Source organism: Phyllobates terribilis, unplaced genomic scaffold, assembly GCF_046119375.1.
Source record: "Phyllobates terribilis strain yellow unplaced genomic scaffold, ASM4611937v1 Scaffold_5__5_contigs__length_657084704, whole genome shotgun sequence".
Classification (NCBI taxonomy): domain Eukaryota; kingdom Metazoa; phylum Chordata; class Amphibia; order Anura; family Dendrobatidae; genus Phyllobates; species Phyllobates terribilis.
Window position 1 is genome coordinate 436,178,452 of NW_027362765.1, and position 18,526 is coordinate 436,196,977.

The 18,526-nt window shown below is 40.2% G+C and overlaps 1 protein-coding gene across 4 annotated transcripts in view; it reads left to right on the forward strand.

Moving 5' to 3' along the window:
- Positions 1-18,189, forward strand: part of LOC141271249 (killer cell lectin-like receptor subfamily F member 1) — a 67,061-nt gene extending 48,872 nt beyond the window's left edge. For all 4 annotated transcript variants that reach the window (XM_073681370.1, XM_073681369.1, XM_073681368.1 and 1 more), the window contains 4 exons: positions 11,710-11,838; positions 13,232-13,383; positions 13,929-14,041; positions 14,962-18,189. In XM_073681370.1, coding sequence (XP_073537471.1) covers positions 11,710-11,838; positions 13,232-13,383; positions 13,929-14,041; positions 14,962-15,082 — 515 coding nt within the window. In that variant the 3' untranslated portion in view covers positions 15,083-18,189. The remainder of the gene's footprint in view (positions 1-11,709; positions 11,839-13,231; positions 13,384-13,928; positions 14,042-14,961) is intronic.
- Positions 18,190-18,526: the final 337 nt, after the last annotated feature.

Consider the following 18,526-nt stretch of genomic DNA (forward strand, 5'->3'; position numbering starts at 1 on the left):
AGGTGGATTGAGGTGGGAGGCACCGAGTACAAGTGCTCTGCATTTGCTGATGATGTCCTAGTATATATCACTCAATCACATATATCCATCCCTGCTGTTATGGCTGAAGTAGATCACTTTGTTACATGGTCAAATTTTAAAATCAATGCAGCTAAGTCTAAGGCCCTCGATGTCTCCCTCCCCAAATCCATACAGAATTCCATCCAGTCCAACTTTCCCTTTGCCTTGCCCTCACAGGGTATCAAATACTTAGGAATTCGTATTCATAGAGACCTCTCCCATCTATGTTATCTTAATTTTGGTCCCTGTATTGAACAACTCCATACAGACCACGGTTTTCAAGTTAGAACTGTAAGATTCACTATGTGAACCACTGGTGTTTTTTGGAAAAGCACATGTACACTGTGTTCCAAATTATTATGCAAAAAGTGTTTAGGAGTGATAAGGTAAGAATTTTTTTGTTTGTCAGTTAAACTCATTGATGGTGATGTGTGTCAGGGCTCTTTATATCACTGTAAGCAATTGCAGACACCTGTGCTAATTAGTTTGGCAGGTGTGTCCAATGAAAAGCAAGACTACTTAAGAAGGCTGTCCCACATTATTAAGCAGCCTACATTTTCTGCCAAAATGGGAAAGAAAAAGGATGTGTCGGCTGCTGAGAAGCAACAAATTGTGGAGTGTTTAGGTCAAGGCATGACTACTATCAACATTGCCAAGACACTTCATCCTGATCATCGCACAATCAAGAAGTATGTAGCTTATTCACAGTACACACGTGTGCGTGCTGATAAGGGAAAATTGAGGACTCTTTCCTACAGGCAATTACGTCAGATTAAAAGAGCAGCGGCAAAAAAAACTTGTCATAGCAGCAGACAAGTTTTTGAAGCTGCTGGTGCCTCCAACGTCCCCCGAACAACAACATGCAGGGTCCTTCAGAGGTTTGTAGCTGTGCATAAGCCACCCTGTCGACCTCCTCTATCCACTGTACACAAGCAGAAATGGCTCCAGTGGGCCAAACAATACATGAAGACTGACTTCAAAACTGTTTTGTTCACCGATGAGTGCTGTGCAATGCTCGATGGTCCAGAAGGATGGAGTAAAGGATGGCTGGTTGATGGACACCCCATGCAAACACGGCTACAGCGCCAACAAGGAGGAGGTGGAGTAATGTTTTGGGCTGGAATCATGGGGAGAGAGATTGTCGGCCCCTTTAGGATCTCTGAAGAGGTAAAGATGAACTCCATAATGTATGTGGAGTTTCTCAAACAGCACTTCACGCCATGGTTCAAGAAGAAGAACTGTGTATTCCGCATCAAGATCATTTTCATGCATGATAATGCACCGTCTCATGCTGAACATAACATATCTGCATCTCTGGCTGATATAGGCATAAAAGGGGACAAACTTATGGTGTGACCCCCATGCTCCCCTGACCTCAACCCCATTGAGAACCTCTGGAGCATCATCAAAAGGAGTGTCTATGATGGCAGGAGGCAGTTCACATCTAAGCAACAGCTCTGGGAGGGTATTCTCTCCTCATGCAAAACAATTGAAGCAGAAACCATCCAAAACCTGACAAATTCAATGGACAAGATAGTTCAGAAGCTCCTTTCGAACAAGGGGTCCTATGTGCAAATGTAACATCACCTAGAATAAAGTTTTGAGTTGAAAACTGTTTGATTTCAGTTTCTAATAACCTGCTAATGCTTATAATTTCAAAAATGACCATTTTTTCGTTCTTTGTTAAAATGAAAAGGTTAATCGAAGAGTGTGGGGGATCTAAGAGTGTGGCAACCCAGTAGTCAGGATTATTTAGAATTCTGACAATCTGAGGGTCATGTTGCAGGTAATGCAGCAAGAAGGCACTCATGTGTCTTGTGCATCTAGGATCCCCAAAATTATTTTCCGGGCTAGATACAGCTAAAAATTATTATTAATTTCACAGCTGGTGGAGCTTAGTATAGATGTCCTAATAGTATCAGTACTGCAAACTGCTACAAGGCCTAAATTATTTTCCAGCCAAGATACAGATAAACATGATTAGTAATTTAAAATCTGGTGGAGTTTAGTATAGATGGCCTAATAAAATCAGTACTGCACACTGGTGCAAGTCCCAAATTATTTTCCAGCCAAGATACAGATGAACATGATTAGTAATTTTAAATCTGGTGGAGTTTAGTATAGATGGCCTAATAGAATCAATACTGCACACTGCTACAAGGCCCAAATTATTTTCCAGCCAAGATACAGATAAACATGATTAGTAATTTGAAAGCTTAAAATGGTTGGTGAGGTGATTTTAACAAATCATCAAGCTTTTACTCTCCCCAGGATGACACAGGGGTAGAAAAGTCGTTTCGGATCCATGATTTGTTCATTTTTATGAACGTGAGTCTGTCTACATTATCAGTGGAGAGCCGCGTGCGCTTTTCTGTCAGCACACCACCAGCAGCGCTGAACACACGTTCAGACAGAACGCTGGCTGCAGGGCATGACAAGATCTCCAAGGCGTAAGTGGCGAGCTCCGGCCATTTATCCAGATTCGAAGCCAAAAAAGAGCAAGGGTCCAGTGACACAGTCATGGCTTCAATGTTTACTTGGAGATACTCCTGTACCATCGTCTCTAGGCGTTGACTATGTGTCAGACTTCTTGACTCCTGTGGCATTGCAAAGGATGGGCTAAAAAAGTGGTGAAATGATTCCGCAAGATTGATGTTACAAGCAGATACCGTGTTTCTGTTACGTTTTGAGTGCTGAACACTTGACGGTCCCATGGTTGGCAAGCTGGAACTGTGAGATTCACTATACGCACGACTAGTGTTTTGTGGAAAAGCACATGTAAGATTCTGCAACAGTCTCTGCTGATACTCCTGCATGCGTGCATCTCTTTCTATGGCAGAAATAATTTCTGCAAATTTACTTTTGTACCGGGGATCTAACAGTGTGGGAACCCAGTAGTCAGGATTATTTCTAATTTTCACAATTCGATGGTCATGTTGCAGGTAGTGCAGCAAGAAGGCACTCATGTGTGTTGCGCATCCAGGAGCACCAAGTCCCTGTTGTTTTGGTGGCAAGGTAACAATCATGCTTCCTTCCTCTGCCCTCTCCCCCCAACCTCGCACAACCGAAATGTGATCAAGGTCTCCCTCATCTGATGAGTCTTCCATCAGTTCGTCCTCCACTTCTTCCTGGGCTCCTGCACCTTCCTCACTAGTTTGGATGCTACCATGCGCCCTGGTAAAACCATCTCCCCCACCGTCACATGCCTGCTGCCTTGTTGCTGCTGACCGTCTGGACCTTGCAGATGTTAGCCCTTCCGCATACAACTCCTCCTACTCTACTTCCTCCACCTGCTCTTGTGCCACCACCTGACTACGAATTCTGTTTAACATGTGCTCCAGCATGTAAATCACTGGAATAGTCATGCTGATAATGGCATCGTCAGCACTAAACATCTTCGTCGCCATTTCAAAACTGTGCAGAAGGGTGCATAGGTCCCTGATCTGAGACCACACCTCCAGCGTGATTTGCCCCACCACTGGATCTCGTTGGCCCAGGCTATACGTCAGAACGTATTGCACCAGGGCTTGTCGGTACTGCCACAGTCGCTGCAACATGTGCAGAGTTGAATTCCACCGTGTAGGCACATCACATTTTAGCCGGTGAAGTGGCAGGCCCAACAAATTCTGTAGAAATGTAAGTCGCTGAGCTGTGGGATGCGAATGGCGGAAGTGAGCACACAGCGACCGTGCCCTTTGCAGAAGCCATCTAGTCCGGGATAGTGGGCTAAAAATTGCTGGACAACCAGGTTCAACACGTGAGCCATACAAGGCACGTGTGTGACATTGCCCCGGCGAAGGGCTGCACCCAGGTTTGTCGCACACGGCCTTCCCTGGTTTCAGGTCCAGTGGAGACAACCATTCATGAAACTGGTTCTCCAGACCACAACTCCTCAGCTGTGTTACTCACATTTCCCAGACATTTCTAAGTAAAAACTGCCTGATGACGTTGAGCCCTGCTGCCAGCATAGTAAGGAGGTGTGCAGGATCCCTTCTGCACAGTTAGAAAAATTGTGGCATGACCAGACAGGCTTTGGGTACAGGTGGAGGACCGAGAGGAGGTTGAGGAGGCAGAAGCAGTGGAGGAACTTCGAGATAAAGAGGATTGACGCACAACTCGTGGGGACGGCAAGACTTGGACAGCAGCCCCTTGTCCTGCTGTCACCATAGTTACCCAGTGCCCAGTCAGCGACATTTAATGCCCCTGTCTATGCCTACTTGTCCAAGTGTCTGTGTTGAAATGCACCCTGTCACACACAGAGTTTCTCAAAGAAGCGGTGATGTTGTGTGCGACATGCTGGTGGAGCACAGGCACACCTTTCTTTGAGAAGTAGTGCCGACTGGGCATCTGGTACTGGGGCACTGCGACGGACATAAGGTCTCGAAAATCCTCTGTGTCCACCAGGCGGAAAGGCAGCATTTCTGTAGCCAAGAGCTTGCAGATGGTGAAATTCAAACTCTTAGCTTTCTCATGGCTAGGAGGAAATTGTCTTTTACTTGTCCACATCTGAGGGACCAAGGGCTGGCTGTTGTTCTTAGACGGGGTTGAGAAGGGTGTCCCCGGCAAACTGCTGGTCTGTGAGGAAGATGCAGGCGGACATGTTAGGTTGCCTTGATCCAAAGGTGGTGCTATCGATGTCGGACAGCGCTGAACACCAGCTGGTGTTTCCACCTCCAAAGAAAATGATGACCTGCCAATCACGCTGGCTGTTGCGGGTAAAGAGGTGGCAGGTCTGCGTCCCAAAACAGGTGTGACTGCTGTCCCCCCAGTCACAGTGGATGAAGAGGCCGCGGATGCACAAGATTTGGCAGACTGTGGTTGGCCCGGCCAGCTCGGCTGCAATGTAGCACAGTGAGCTTCCCACTGCAACTTATGCTTCATATCCATGTGCCGGTTCATGCATGAAGTACTCAAACTATGTATTTTTTGGCCTCTACTTAGCTTTTGCTGACAAATGTTACAGATAACACGAGTTGGGTCATCTTTATCGATCTGAATAAATGCCCAGGCTATGCGAGGCTTAGCACCCATGCGACCTGAAGAGCCACCACGACTTGTGGTCAGAGGCAGACTTGTGTTTGAGGATGCAGTTGTTGACGTGCTTCCAGTACTACGTCTCTGTGCAGGAAGGCGCAACCTAACCTCGTCGTCACTAGCATCCTCCTCCACCTCCTCTGCTGACCTCATCGACTGGCTGACTGTGGGTTGACAGTCCCAATTTTTCGCACTGACTGACCTTCATTTCTTAAAGTAATGATGGCCACTCATTTTTCTTTACTTAGAATTTGTATTATGGCAAGAAAAAAGCAGCTAACTGTCTATTCAGTAGGACTATCAGCTGTGTATTCACCAGACTTCTGCACAACACAACTGATGGTTCCAACCCCATTTATAAGGCAAGAAATGCCACTTATTAAACTTGACAGGGCACACCTGTGAAGTGAAAACCATTTCCGGTGACTACCTCTTGAAGCTCATCAAGAGAATGCCAAGAGTGTGCAAAGCAGTCATCAAAGCAAAAGGTGACTACTTTGAAGAACCTAGAATATAAGACATATTTTCAGTTGTTTCACACTTTTTTGTTAAGTATATAATTCCACATGCTTTAATTCATAGTTTTGATGACTTCAGTGTGAATGTACAATTTTCATAGTCATGAAAATACAGAAAAATCTTTATATGAGAAGGTGTGTCCAAACTTTTGGTCTGTACTGCAGATGGACTAATAGAACATGTCCCACACACTGCTACAAGCTGAAATATTTTTTCAGAGCTAGATGCAGAAAAAAATTATATTGAATTTGCAACCTGGTGGAGGTTAGTATAGATGGACTAATAGAACAAGTCCCACACACAGCTACAAGCCAAAATATTTTTTCAGAGCTAGATGCAGAAAAAAATTATATTGAATTTGCAACCTGGTGGAGGTTAGTATAGATGGACTAATAGAACAAGTTCGACACACTGCTACAAGCCGAAATATTTTTTCAGAGCTAGATGCAGAAAAAAATTATATTGAATTTGCAACCTGGTGGAGGTTAGTAGAGATGGACTAATAGAACAAGTCCCACACACTGCTACAAGCCGAAATATTTTTTAAGAGCTAGATGCAGAAAAAAATTATATTGAATTTGCAACCTGGTGGAGGTTAGTATAGATGGACTAATAGAACAAGTCCCACACACTGCTACAAGCCGAAATATTTTTTCAGAGATAGATGCAGAAAAAAATTATATTGAATTTGCAACCTGGTGGAGGTTAGTATAGATGGACTAATAGAACAAGTCCCACACACTGCTACAAGCCAAAATATTTTTTCAGAACTAGATGCAGATAAAAATTATTTTGAATTTGCAACCTGGTGGAGGTTAGTATAAATCTACTAATAGAACAAGTTCGACACACTTCTACAAGCCGAAGCCCAAATATTTTTTCAGAGCTAGATGCAGATAAAAATGATATTGAATTTGCAACCTGGTGGAGGTTAGTATAAATCTACTAATAGAACAAGTCCCACACACTGCTACAAGCTGAAATATATTTTCAGAGCTAGATGCAGATAAAAATTATTTTGAATTTACAACCTGGTGGAGGTTAGTATAGATGGACTAATAGAACAAGTCCCACACACTGCTACAAGCCGAAATATTTTTTCAGAGCTAGATGCAGATAAAAATTATTTTGAATTTGCAATCTGATGGAGGTTAGTGTAGATGGACTAATAGAATGATGCTATGCCCAAAAGGTTTTACTTCACTAGGTGCAGTAAAAAAATTGGTATTCTATTCACAGGTGGTGTAGCTTGCAACACAGATAGTCTACTCCACTGATCAACACACACTGCAAGAGGCCAAAAAGGATTTGCATTGCTAGATTTAGCCAAATGCTGTGAAAAAAACTTGCACAGCACTAAAACAGACCTGCCTGGCAAAAAGTGAAAGAAACTGATGTAACCTGGCCCTCAAAAGGACTGCAATTACAACTAGTCTTTACTCCCAACCTATCTATTTAAGAGCACAGACCTGCCTGATAAAAGTAATAGGAACTGATGTAGCCTAGCCCTGAAAAGGACTGCAATTACAATTAGTCTTTTCTTCCAACCTATCTATTTAAGAGCACAGACCTGCCTGATAAAAGTCGTAGGAAATGATGTAACCTAGTCCTTAAAAGGACTGCAATCACAACTATTCCCTACTCCCAAGCTATCTGTAGATTTGTGCGAAAATTAGCTTGAAATTAACAAAGTATAGCGCACACAGCAACAGCGGTGCCGTCTAACACGCAGCTGCAGCAGTGAGAAAATGGTGGCGACGGGGAAAATGGCTTGGTCTTATAGGGCAACGACATGTGACATACACTGCGAATGACACATGCCCTTGATTGTGTGAAAAAAAGCAGTTCGCTCCGTGTGTGCGCTGCTGATAGGCTGACAGATTGCACCTCCCCACTGTAAATGCGGGAAAGAGAAAAAAAATGGAGATCTTTATTATTTATAAAGAGATCCATCCCCTGCCCCTACCCCCGCCCCGTTGTACACTCAAACTGCGTATTAACATTAATTTTCAGCATTACTGAGAAAAAATCAAGCTATGATTTTGGTGCACGAACAGTTATCGAACATAACCTTGAACAGCCAAATTTTTTTCAAATTGTTCGTGTTCGCCAAACGGCTCGAACACCACCCAAAACAGCTCGAATTTGAGACTGGCGAACAGTTCGAGTCGAACACCGCTCATCTCTAGTCTCTATTTCCACCTTCTGGAGGTAGCAATCCTAGAAGTCAATGTAAACCCTATAAAAAGCGTTATGATATAAAGCCAAATCTCAGTATCTTCTTAAAAAGGAAAAGTCATCCAATTGTTGGCTGGGTGAAAGGTTTTTAATGCAGTATTTAAGGGGAAAAGTTTCTCCTCAAGGAGAGGGCAAAATGTCATAGACAGACTTACAGTGGGTACGGCAAATATTATGGAGAATTATTCAGTTCATGATGTGCGAGATGAGTTGTGCATTATTGTTCCAAATGCAACAAGTGAACAGAAAAATGGTAAATTATATAGAAAGATGACATAAGTCTGCTCTCAAAGAATAACATAATTCATACTGAAGTAAGAAACATTTTAGATTTCATGAATGGAAAATAGTCAAATGACCTGTAATTATGGTGTTTTCTGCAACCTATCAGATTCCTTCAGTTATTTCTGTAGCAAATTCGTTGTTAGTCCTGGGAAACCTTTCTAATTTATGTCTGTACCTGGAGTTAACATAATAATGAATTTATTAACACCTCCAAAAACCCACAAAAGTAGTACTGGAATAACAAATTTAATCAAATACTACTGACAAACACCCACATATAACAATATATACACAATAACATGTAATAAGAAAGCATGTATTTTATTGTCAAACCACAAAAGAGACACTGACAAAAAATGACATTTAAAAAGAGAAGAGGAGAGAGGCGAATGTCTGATGTATCAGAAAACAGGAAGCAATTCAGACTGGACCATCAAAAATAGTCTTTCTTTTTTCAGCGTGTGGTTTGTACAGAATGATTCTTAGTCAACCGTCTTAGGTATGAGCACAGGTTGAGTATTTGCAGCAGATTTTTCTGGAGGAAAACCCAGAGAGTTGGCAGAAAAAAAATGCACATTTTTTATGCATATTTGATGTGTTTTTTTCTTATTCATTTGATGGGTGAAAAATGGTGCAAACAGCAGTAAAGAATTAAGATGCTGCAGATTTGAAAAATGGTTTGATAGTTCAAATCATCAAGGAAAACATAAGCAGCATGTGCATAAGATTTCAGAAATCTCATGAACTTTGCTGCTACTGTAAAACACGGCAATTTTTCAGTGGAAAAAAGCACAGCAAAAACACAGCGTGTAAAAAAGCCCCTGTTATAAAGTTGTCTTAATTGCCCATAGCAAGCAATCGAAGCTCAGCTTTCATTTCGTCAGAGCAATGTAAGAAATTAATGAGACCCATCATATTCTTCCATGCCAGTCAAGTGGTTCTCTGCCATCTTCTGGAGGTAGCAATCCTAGAAGTCAGTGCAAACCCTATAAAAAGCGTTATGATATAAAGCCAAATCAGTATCTTCTCCAAAAGCAAAAGCCATCCAATTGTTGGCTGGGTGAGAGTTTTTTAATGCAGTATTTAAGGGGTAAAGTTTCTCCTCATGGAGAGGGCAAAATATCATAGGGAGACTTACAGTGGGTACGGAAAGTATTCAGACCCCTTTAAATGTTTCACTCTTTGTTTCATTGCAGCCATTTGGTAAATTCTAAAAGTTCATTTTTTTTCTCATTAAAGTACACTCTGTACGCCATCTTGACTGAAAAAAACAGAAATGTAGAAATTTTTTTCAAATTGATTAAAAAAGAAAAATTGAAATATCACATGGTCATAAGTATTCAGACCCTTTGCTCAGTATTGAGTAGAAGCACCCTTTTGAGCTAGTACAGCCATGAGTCTTCTTGGGAATGATGTAGAGTAGTTTTAATCTGACCAATAGAGGTGTTAGACAGCCACTAATCTTATGCTGAGATAGGTTATCAATTGTAAAGTCCTGATCAACCTTTTTAACAATTTATGAAGTGCATGTCTCCAGAAGTTCCAGCTGGGCACTTCGTGTTAGGCACTAAAATGGCATATTTGCAATTTTAACTCTGCAATACATACTGTGCACTAATTTCTGGACAACACTGATAACAATCACTACACCAATAAATAATTTCCCTCAGTGTATTACTGCACTGTGGGAGCTCAGAAAAGTGTCTGTAAAATATTCTGAGCCTTGCCATGTGCCAAACAGCAGTATTTGACCAAATATAGAGTATTGACATACTTAAGAGAAATAAATTACGTGGCACATTTTCTTATTAGCGTTGGTAAAAGTTTTTAGCTAAATTTACTTACTAATGTATTTACAAATTACATTTTTTTATTTTATTTTTCTTTTATTTGCCAATTAATTTTAGTTTTTAATTTTGTGCTAAATCTACTTATTAATGAATAAAAAAAATTACAAATATATATTTTTTAATTTCTACACAGCCCAATGGCATAGAATTAGGTGAAATTCCTGCAGGGTAAGGTAAAAAGCACTCATTACACCTCTAGATAAATTCTCTGAGATGTAAAGTTTCCAAAATAGGGTAATTTGTGTGGATTTTCTGCTGATTTGGCATCTCCCAGAAACATCTGTGCCCCTGTAATGTGTCTAAACATTAGTTTTCAACTGCATATGGAAGATAGGCCATGTTTGGAAGAAATTGACAAGTTATGGGTCCAATATCTCCTATTGCACCTTGGGAAAATGAAACAAATGTACTTTTTTAATTTTATAGCCCAATGTTATAAAATTTTGTAAAGCAACTATGTGTTAAAAACAATGCTTAGTATACCCGCAGATGAATACTTTGACTTTTTCAAAATGTTTACAAAATGGGAACATTTGTGTGGGATTTCTACTTTTTGCAGTGTCAGTGCAAATGCGAAATAGTGTCCACAATGTATTCCAGGCAAAATTGTGCTCCAAAAATCAAGTAGTGCTCTGCCTTATGTTGAAACAATAATTTCCAACCACAAATGTGGAATTGATGAACTCACATAAAATAAAAATTTGGGGCTAAAGCAACATTTTGTAAAACTTAATTTTTCTTTTTTAATGGCCTAATGTTACAAAATTTTAAGAAGTTGCTGTGAGGTGCTGGTTTCCAAAATTTGGTCAATTTTAAGAGTTTTCTACAGTTTTTGTGACATGACAGCTGAAATTTATTCCAAACAAATTTGGTTTCCAAAAGTCGAAGGGTATGTGCACACGGTGCGGATTTGCTGAGTTTTTGACTCTGCGTTTTTATGCTGCGTCAGAACCGCAGTGGCCAGATGTTACAGCACAGTGGATGGGATTTCAAGAAATCCCATGCCCACTGTGCATGTTTTTGCACCTGCGGATCACCTGCGGAAACTTACATGAGGTGCGTTTTTCAGATCCGTAGCATGTCTATTTCTCTTGCGGAAACACATGCGGATTTTCCCCATAGACTTGCATTAGATGAGGAAAATCCACATGTGTAAAAACTGCAGCGGAAACGCACACAAAAATGCTACATGATGATCAATAGAGTTTGTTTTAAAAAAAAATATTCTCTAATTTCAACATGAAGATATGAAAAATGCATGCATAAAAGCAGCATCAAAAAATGCATGCTGCAAAACCACATGTAAAAACCGCACCAAAAACCGCAAGTAAGCTAATTTGCATATTTGGTGCGGAAATGGTGCGGAAATTCTGTAGCGTCAAAACCGCAGCAGATTCGCACCGTGTGCACATACCCTAAAAGCTCTTCTTTCGTTCTGTGTCATGTGCCCAAACAGTAGATTCCGATCACATTTGGGGTATCGCTACATTTAGCAGAAACTGCGGTCATGTCCCCTTGGAAAGGAAAGAAAAATTAGTACTGAATGAAAAGACCCATATTTTTGGAACCGTATGACTTTTTTTTTAAAGTGGAATACTCGAGAGCAGCGGGAATGAAATAAAAACAAAAATTGGTGATTTTTGACTTGATGACAGGTCTTCTTTAACTATATGTCATTGCTATTTTACTTTAAATCTACTACTATAATTTGTTTTTATTACAGCTTATCAAATGCACTTTGGAAATGGAACAAACACACTGAATACACAGTTTATGGAGAATTTTTCAGTTCATGATGTGCGAGATGAGTTGTGCATTAGTGTTCCAAATGCAACAAGTGAACAGAAAAATGGTAAATTACATAGAAAAATGACATAAGTCTGCTCTTAAAGAATAACATTATTCATACTGAAGTAAGAAAGATTTCAGATTTCATGAATGGAAATGACCTGTAATTATGGTGTTTTCAGCAACCTATCAGATTCCTTTAGTTATTTCAGTAGCAAATTGGTTTGGTCTGTACCTGGAGTTAACATAATAATTAATTTATTAACACCTCCAAAAACCCCACAAAATTAGTACTTGAATAACAAATTTAATCAAATACTACTGACAAACACCCACATATAACAATATATACACAATAACATGTAATAAAAAAAAGTATGTATTTTATTGTCACACCACAAAAGAGACACTGACAAAAAGTGACATTTAAAAAGAGAAGAGGAGGGAGGCCAATGTCTGATGTATCAGAAAACACGAAGCAATAGTCTTTTTTCTCAGCTTGTAGTTTGTACAGAATAATGCTTAGATTTTTCTGGAGGAAAACCCAGAGTGTTGGCAGAAAAAAAATGCACATTTTTTATGCATATTTGATGTGTTTTTTCTTATTTATTTGAATGGGTGAAAAATTATGCAAATAGAAGTAAAGAACTAAGATGCTGCAGATTTGAAAAAATGGTTTGATAGTTCAAATCTCAGAACTTTGCTGGTACTGTAAAATACTGCAATTTTTCAGTGGAAAAAAGCACAGCAAAAGCACAACGTGTGAAAAAGCCCTTGTTATAAAGTTGTCTTAATTGCCCATAGCAAGCAATCAAAGCTCAGCTTTCATTTTGCCACAGCAATGTAAAAAATTAATGAGACCCATCATATTCTTCCATGCCAGTCAAGTGGTTCTCTGCAGAGGGTAATAGTGTTGTGTTAGTGTCTAACTTGGTGTGCTTGATACAACAAAGAATAGTAATAGTGGAAGTCTAGATACATCACACAAAGCTGGTTTACTGGTTAATTTTTGGACCGTCTTGTTTCAACAAAAGCCATATACGTGGTTTGGTATGGAAGTGACGTAATATGGGATATGTGGTTGATAACTAGAATAAGTAGACAACCACATCTCTGCTGGTTATGAGAAACTTGAGTAAATACATTATTCTCCTATTTTCAGGTAGAAGTCACTCGAAACTGAGTTCTGTTTTTTTATATACCAAATAAAGAAGTAACAAGCTTTTATAGAAGCAATTAAGTAATATAAAAGGCAGAAAAAAAGAGAAAAGCAAAAATTAACTGCAATTTAAAAAATACTTGATATATTGTGTCATAGTAAGAATTTTTAAATTTTTTTCATTTCTCTGTTCCTCCTTTCAGTTATAAACAATGATTAGGAACCACAAGTGAACTTTCTAAGAATTCTATTCAACCTGCAAGATTTATAAGTTTCTTGCTCATCATTCTCTTTTCAGAATGTAAACTTTGTCCGGCAGACTGGAAGCTCTTTCAGGAAAACTGTTACTTCATTTCTACTAATAATCAAATTAAAAGTTGGAAGGAAAGTCAGGACTTTTGTATCCAGATGAATTCTCATCTTCTGGTATTAGAAAATCAAGAGCAAATGGTAAATTTATAGAAAACTAGAAAGATATGCCAGGTTGCCAATCTTTATTAAACTTCTGTGTGATCATCAAAGATGTCAAGATTACCATGATTGGAGAGTGGTGAATAATTAAAATATCTACAACTATTCTCCATTAATCTGATAGAAAGGAATGTAAGTGTACTATCACCCCATTTTCTCAGAAAACTTTAAGGCCCTCAATGAGCATACATTTTATACCTATCCTGTAGAAATGGATGCAGTTAGTGAGGAAACCCCTTTACACATCTGTTAATTTTGTTTATATAAACATTACATTCTATTGTTAGAAGATATAGAGTGTATAGAGTTGAGCTGTGCTATGTACATGCAATTGTTGGTGGGAGGAATTGAGGTGTCTATCCCTATGGGGTGCACTTATATAATGATAGGCAGCCCATCTGACCCTCATATGGCTATATCAGCAGAAAAGTTAAAAAAGTTATAGATTTTGGGAGGAGGGGGGGGGACAAAAGGGCAAAAAAGGATGATCACACATTTGTGTTGTACAACTTTTTTAAAAACAGAATTTTTTGGATCAAATGGTTTCTAAAGAAGCAAACTGCTGGATTGGACTATATTTTGATACCAATAAAAGAAACTGGACTTGGGTAACTTGTGAATCCTGCAAGGCCTTTCAGTAAGTATCCATTTCTGTAACCAGGTATGTATTGTCCTTTGACGGCTATTTCTTTTCATACAATTTAGACATTCATGGAAAAGTCATATATTTTACTTAAAAACTTACCGATTATAGATTGCTTTAAAATTGTAGTACAATCATGGTCAAAATTTTTAAGACTGAAGCAAATTTTGGTTTTCACCAAAAAAAAGTTTGCTGCTTAAAATTTTATATGAGTAATTTGCATTTACTCTAGATTATTATCAAAAAATAATGAATTGAAAAAAATTGCAAAGTCATTACTTGCCTTGGAAATTAACTTCATTCCAAAAAAAACAAAAAACATTTCCACTGATTTTAAGCCCTGCCACAAAATTTCCTTCTTACATAATTTCAATGACCTTCTCATTAGCTCTGGAGAAATTGTTAACAAGGACAAAGCAACTGATGTCACTCTGCCATACTGATTCAACTATAAAAGCAGATCAGTTGCTTTAAAAAGGGGCCTAAGAACACAGCCATAAATAAAGAATGGTATCTAAACATTCTCCAAGAGCAACTTAAAATCATCCAGGAGCAATTTAGTGATGAACAATGGTTATCCCATTATGATTGAGCTCCATGTCACAAGACAAAAGGGATAACTATGTAGCCCAGTGAATAAAACGTTGAGAACCTGTGGTCAATCCTCAAAAAGTGGGTGGACAAACAAAAACACAGAACTTGTGATAAAACTAACCACAATTTAGGCAGAAATGGGCGGCCATCAGACCGGATTTGGACCACAAGCTGATATCCAACTACCAGGGTGAAATGCAGAAACCAAACTACATAAATTTCAGTCTATAAACTTTTGGCCACAGCTGTACTGCCAAAGTGTTCCATCATTGCTAAATGCCAATCTTCTTATTGATGTTGTGCCTCCTTTTCTTTAAAAGGCTCAATTTCAAAATCACTTCTGAAGAAAATCATTGTGTATTAAGATCAGCTAGTTATAATTCCGAGATTTGCAAAAGTCTAAACAGCTGGATTTGTCAAAGAAAAGCCATAAGACTTTGAAGATGAGTAAAGAAATATACATCATGTGGACATTTTATTATACTATTTTGGAAATTTCAGCACAGTAAATTGTCAGCAAAGTAACTGTGACTTTCTTTAAAAACAACCAATAAAAATCAAAGTACTTTTTTTATTTATCATATTTTCAGGTATGTATGTATGTATATTTCTTTTACACTTTGAAAATTGTTAATTTTGAATAATTAGTTGATGAACTGTAATTGTTTAGGGTGGAGTGGGTGATTATTTTTTTTTTTACTTTTTTTTATTTTACTTTTTTTATTCTTTTACAATATTTTTACTTCCCTTAAGGGATTTGAACCTGTGGTTATTCGATCGCTTATACTATTGACTTTAATATCACAGTATTGCAGTATATAGTGTATATCATAGTCTCTTATCGAGCGTACCAAGATAGCAGTGGCGGGAGTGGTGCCCAATGTTTCACGGAAAAACCAATGGAAGTTGGTGCGTTCAAATTCTAGAATGACAGTGGCATTTAAATGGTTAAATCTGAAAGGAAGGTGTAAAAAATAAGTTTATCCTTTAAATTGTCATTACACACAATAGTGGATGCCTCATATAATTCCAACACTGCCTTAACTTTTTACCTTTGAATAAGTGTGCTCTCTAGTTAGATTAAATGGAGCTAGACCAGACTCATCCAGCAACATAGCCCACACATCTTAACATTCCTTTATTGTACCATGTGTGATATGAATATCTATCTCTCTCTCTCTATCATATATACACTGCTCCAAAAAATAAAGGGAACACTTAAACAACAGAATATAACTCCAAGTAAATCAAAATTCTGTGAAATCAAACTGTCCACTTAGGAAGCAACATTGATTGACAATCAGTTTCACTTGCTGTTGTGCAAATGGAATACACAATAGATGGAAATTATTGGCAATTATCAAGACACACTCAATAAAGGAGTGGTTCTGCAAGTGGGGACCACAGACCACATCTCAGTATCAATGCTTTCTTGCTGATGTTTTGGTCACTTTTGAATGTTGGTTGTGATTTCACACTCGTGGTAGCATGAGACGGACTCTACAACCCACCGAAGTTGCTCAGGTAGTGCAGCTCATCCAGGATGACACATCAATGCGAACTGTGGCAAGAAGGTTTCCTGTGTCTGTCAGCGTAGTGTCCAGAGGCTGGAGGTGCTACCAGGAGACAGGCCAGTACACCAGGAGACATGGAGGGGGCCATAGGAGGGCAACAACCCAGCAGCAGGACCGCTACCTCCGCATTTGTGCAAGGAGGAACAGGAGGAGCACTGACAGAGCCCTGCAAAATGACCTCCAGTAGGCCACAAAGGTGCATGTGTCTGCACAAATGGTTTGAAACCGACTCCATGAGGGTGGTATGAGGGCCCGACATCTACAGATGGGGGTTGTGCTCACAGGCTGCAGGACAATTGACATTTGCCACAGAACATCAGGAGTGGCAAAGTCGCCACTGGTGCCCTGTGCTCCTCACAGATGAAAGCAGGTTCACACTGAGCACATGGGACAGAAGTGACAGAATCTGGAGAAGCCATGGAGAGTGATCTGCTGCCTGCAACATCCTTCAGCATGACCGGTTTGGCAGTGGGTCAGTAATGGTGTGGGGTGGCATTTCTTTGGAGGGCCGCACAGCCCTCCATGTTCTCGCCAGAGGTAGCCTGACTGCCATTAGGTACCGAGATGAGATCCTCAGACCCCTTGTGAGACCATATGCTGGTGCGGTTGGCCCTACGTTCCTCCTAATGCAGGACAATGCCAGACCTCTTGTGGCTGGAGTGTATCAGCAGTTCCTGCAAGATTAAAGCATTGAAACTATGGACTGGCCTGCCCGTTCCCCAGACCAGAATCCGATTGAGCACATCTGGGATGCCATGTCTCGCTCCATGCACCACAAACTGTCCAGGAGTTGGCGGTTGCTTTAGTCCAGGTCTGGGAGGAGATCCCACAGGAGACCATCCGCAAGCTCATCAGGAGCATGGCCAGGCATTGTAGGGAGGTCATACAGGCACGTGGAGGCCACACACAATACTGAGCTTCATTTTGACTAGTTTTAAGGACATTACATCAAAGTTGGATCAGCCTGTAGTGTGTTTTTCCACTTTAATTTTGGGGGTGTCTCCAAATCCAGGCCTCCATTGGTTAATAAATTTCATTTCTATTGATGATTTTTGTGTGATTTTTCTGTCAGCACATTCAACTTTGTACAGAACAAAGTATTCAAAGAGAAGATTTCATTCATTCAGATCTAGGATGTGTTATTTGAATGTTCCCTTTATTTTTTTGAGCAGTGTATATACATATATATACATATATATACCAATTCAATTACCAGAATATGTTGGCACTATATAAATTAAATTAATATTATTATTCATTATTAAGGTTGGAGCTTTTAAAGACAATGTTGAGCAATAGGTTTTTTAGCTAAATTACTGAGGTCTAAGGGGTAATGTTTCTCCTTGTGGAGATTGACAAACCGGCTCTAGCATGCCAAGGTAAGGAGGCTTATTCGCAGTGCAATGCTCCTCTGGGAAATTTAATATGCAAATTGCCTCTTCAAGTTCAAGTAATTAACTAATTACTTCCAAGGACTTTAAAAAGGACTAGGGGAAATACATTATTTGTGGAGGAAAAGTAATTCTGGCAGCTAAATAGGAAAGGGTTCTTTATAATTAGAGCAGTCAGACTGTGACATGCCCGACCACAAGAGGTAGCAATGGCAGATACAATAACAGCATTTATAAAATGGTCAGTTGCTTTTCTTACAGCTAATGTCATTGTGGGTTATAAATAATCTAGCAATATAGAATATATAACTGGTGGAGAAAGTTTGAACTTGATGGACCTGTGTATTTTTTTCATCCAATTTAACCCATTTCTGGCCCAGGGTGTACTAATACGTATCTGTGCCCTTGGCCTCATGGGCCTGATGCATATAAATACGCCCTGGCAATTTTGCCCCCGCACAAGCGGTGCGGGCGAGACCGCCGCCGGGCCGGGTCGGCGTCAGCACCCGGCGCACCCGGGCAAGCGCCCGGGCCCTGAGCAGGCGGGGGGGCCCACTCGCCATCAGGCACTCCACCATGCTATGGGACCCATGAACAGAGGAGAGCGGTGCCAGCACCCGCCCCCCCCCGCTTGCTCAGGGCCCCGGCACCCGGCGCAATACTTACCTCTCCCCGTGCCTCCGCAGCAGCTCCTTTCTCTTCCGTGGCTGCTGCACAGGTCAGAGGGTGCGGTGACATCTTTACACCACGCTCTCTCCTGAGTCGTCACAGCGCAGAGCGGTAAGGAGGAGTCCGGAGTATTTGATTTTTTTTTTATTGTATGGGGGCATGGGGCATTATATAGTGGGGTGGGGGTGTGTGACATCCTGCATGGGGAATTATATGGTGGGGTGGGGGGGGTGACATCCTGCATGGGGCAT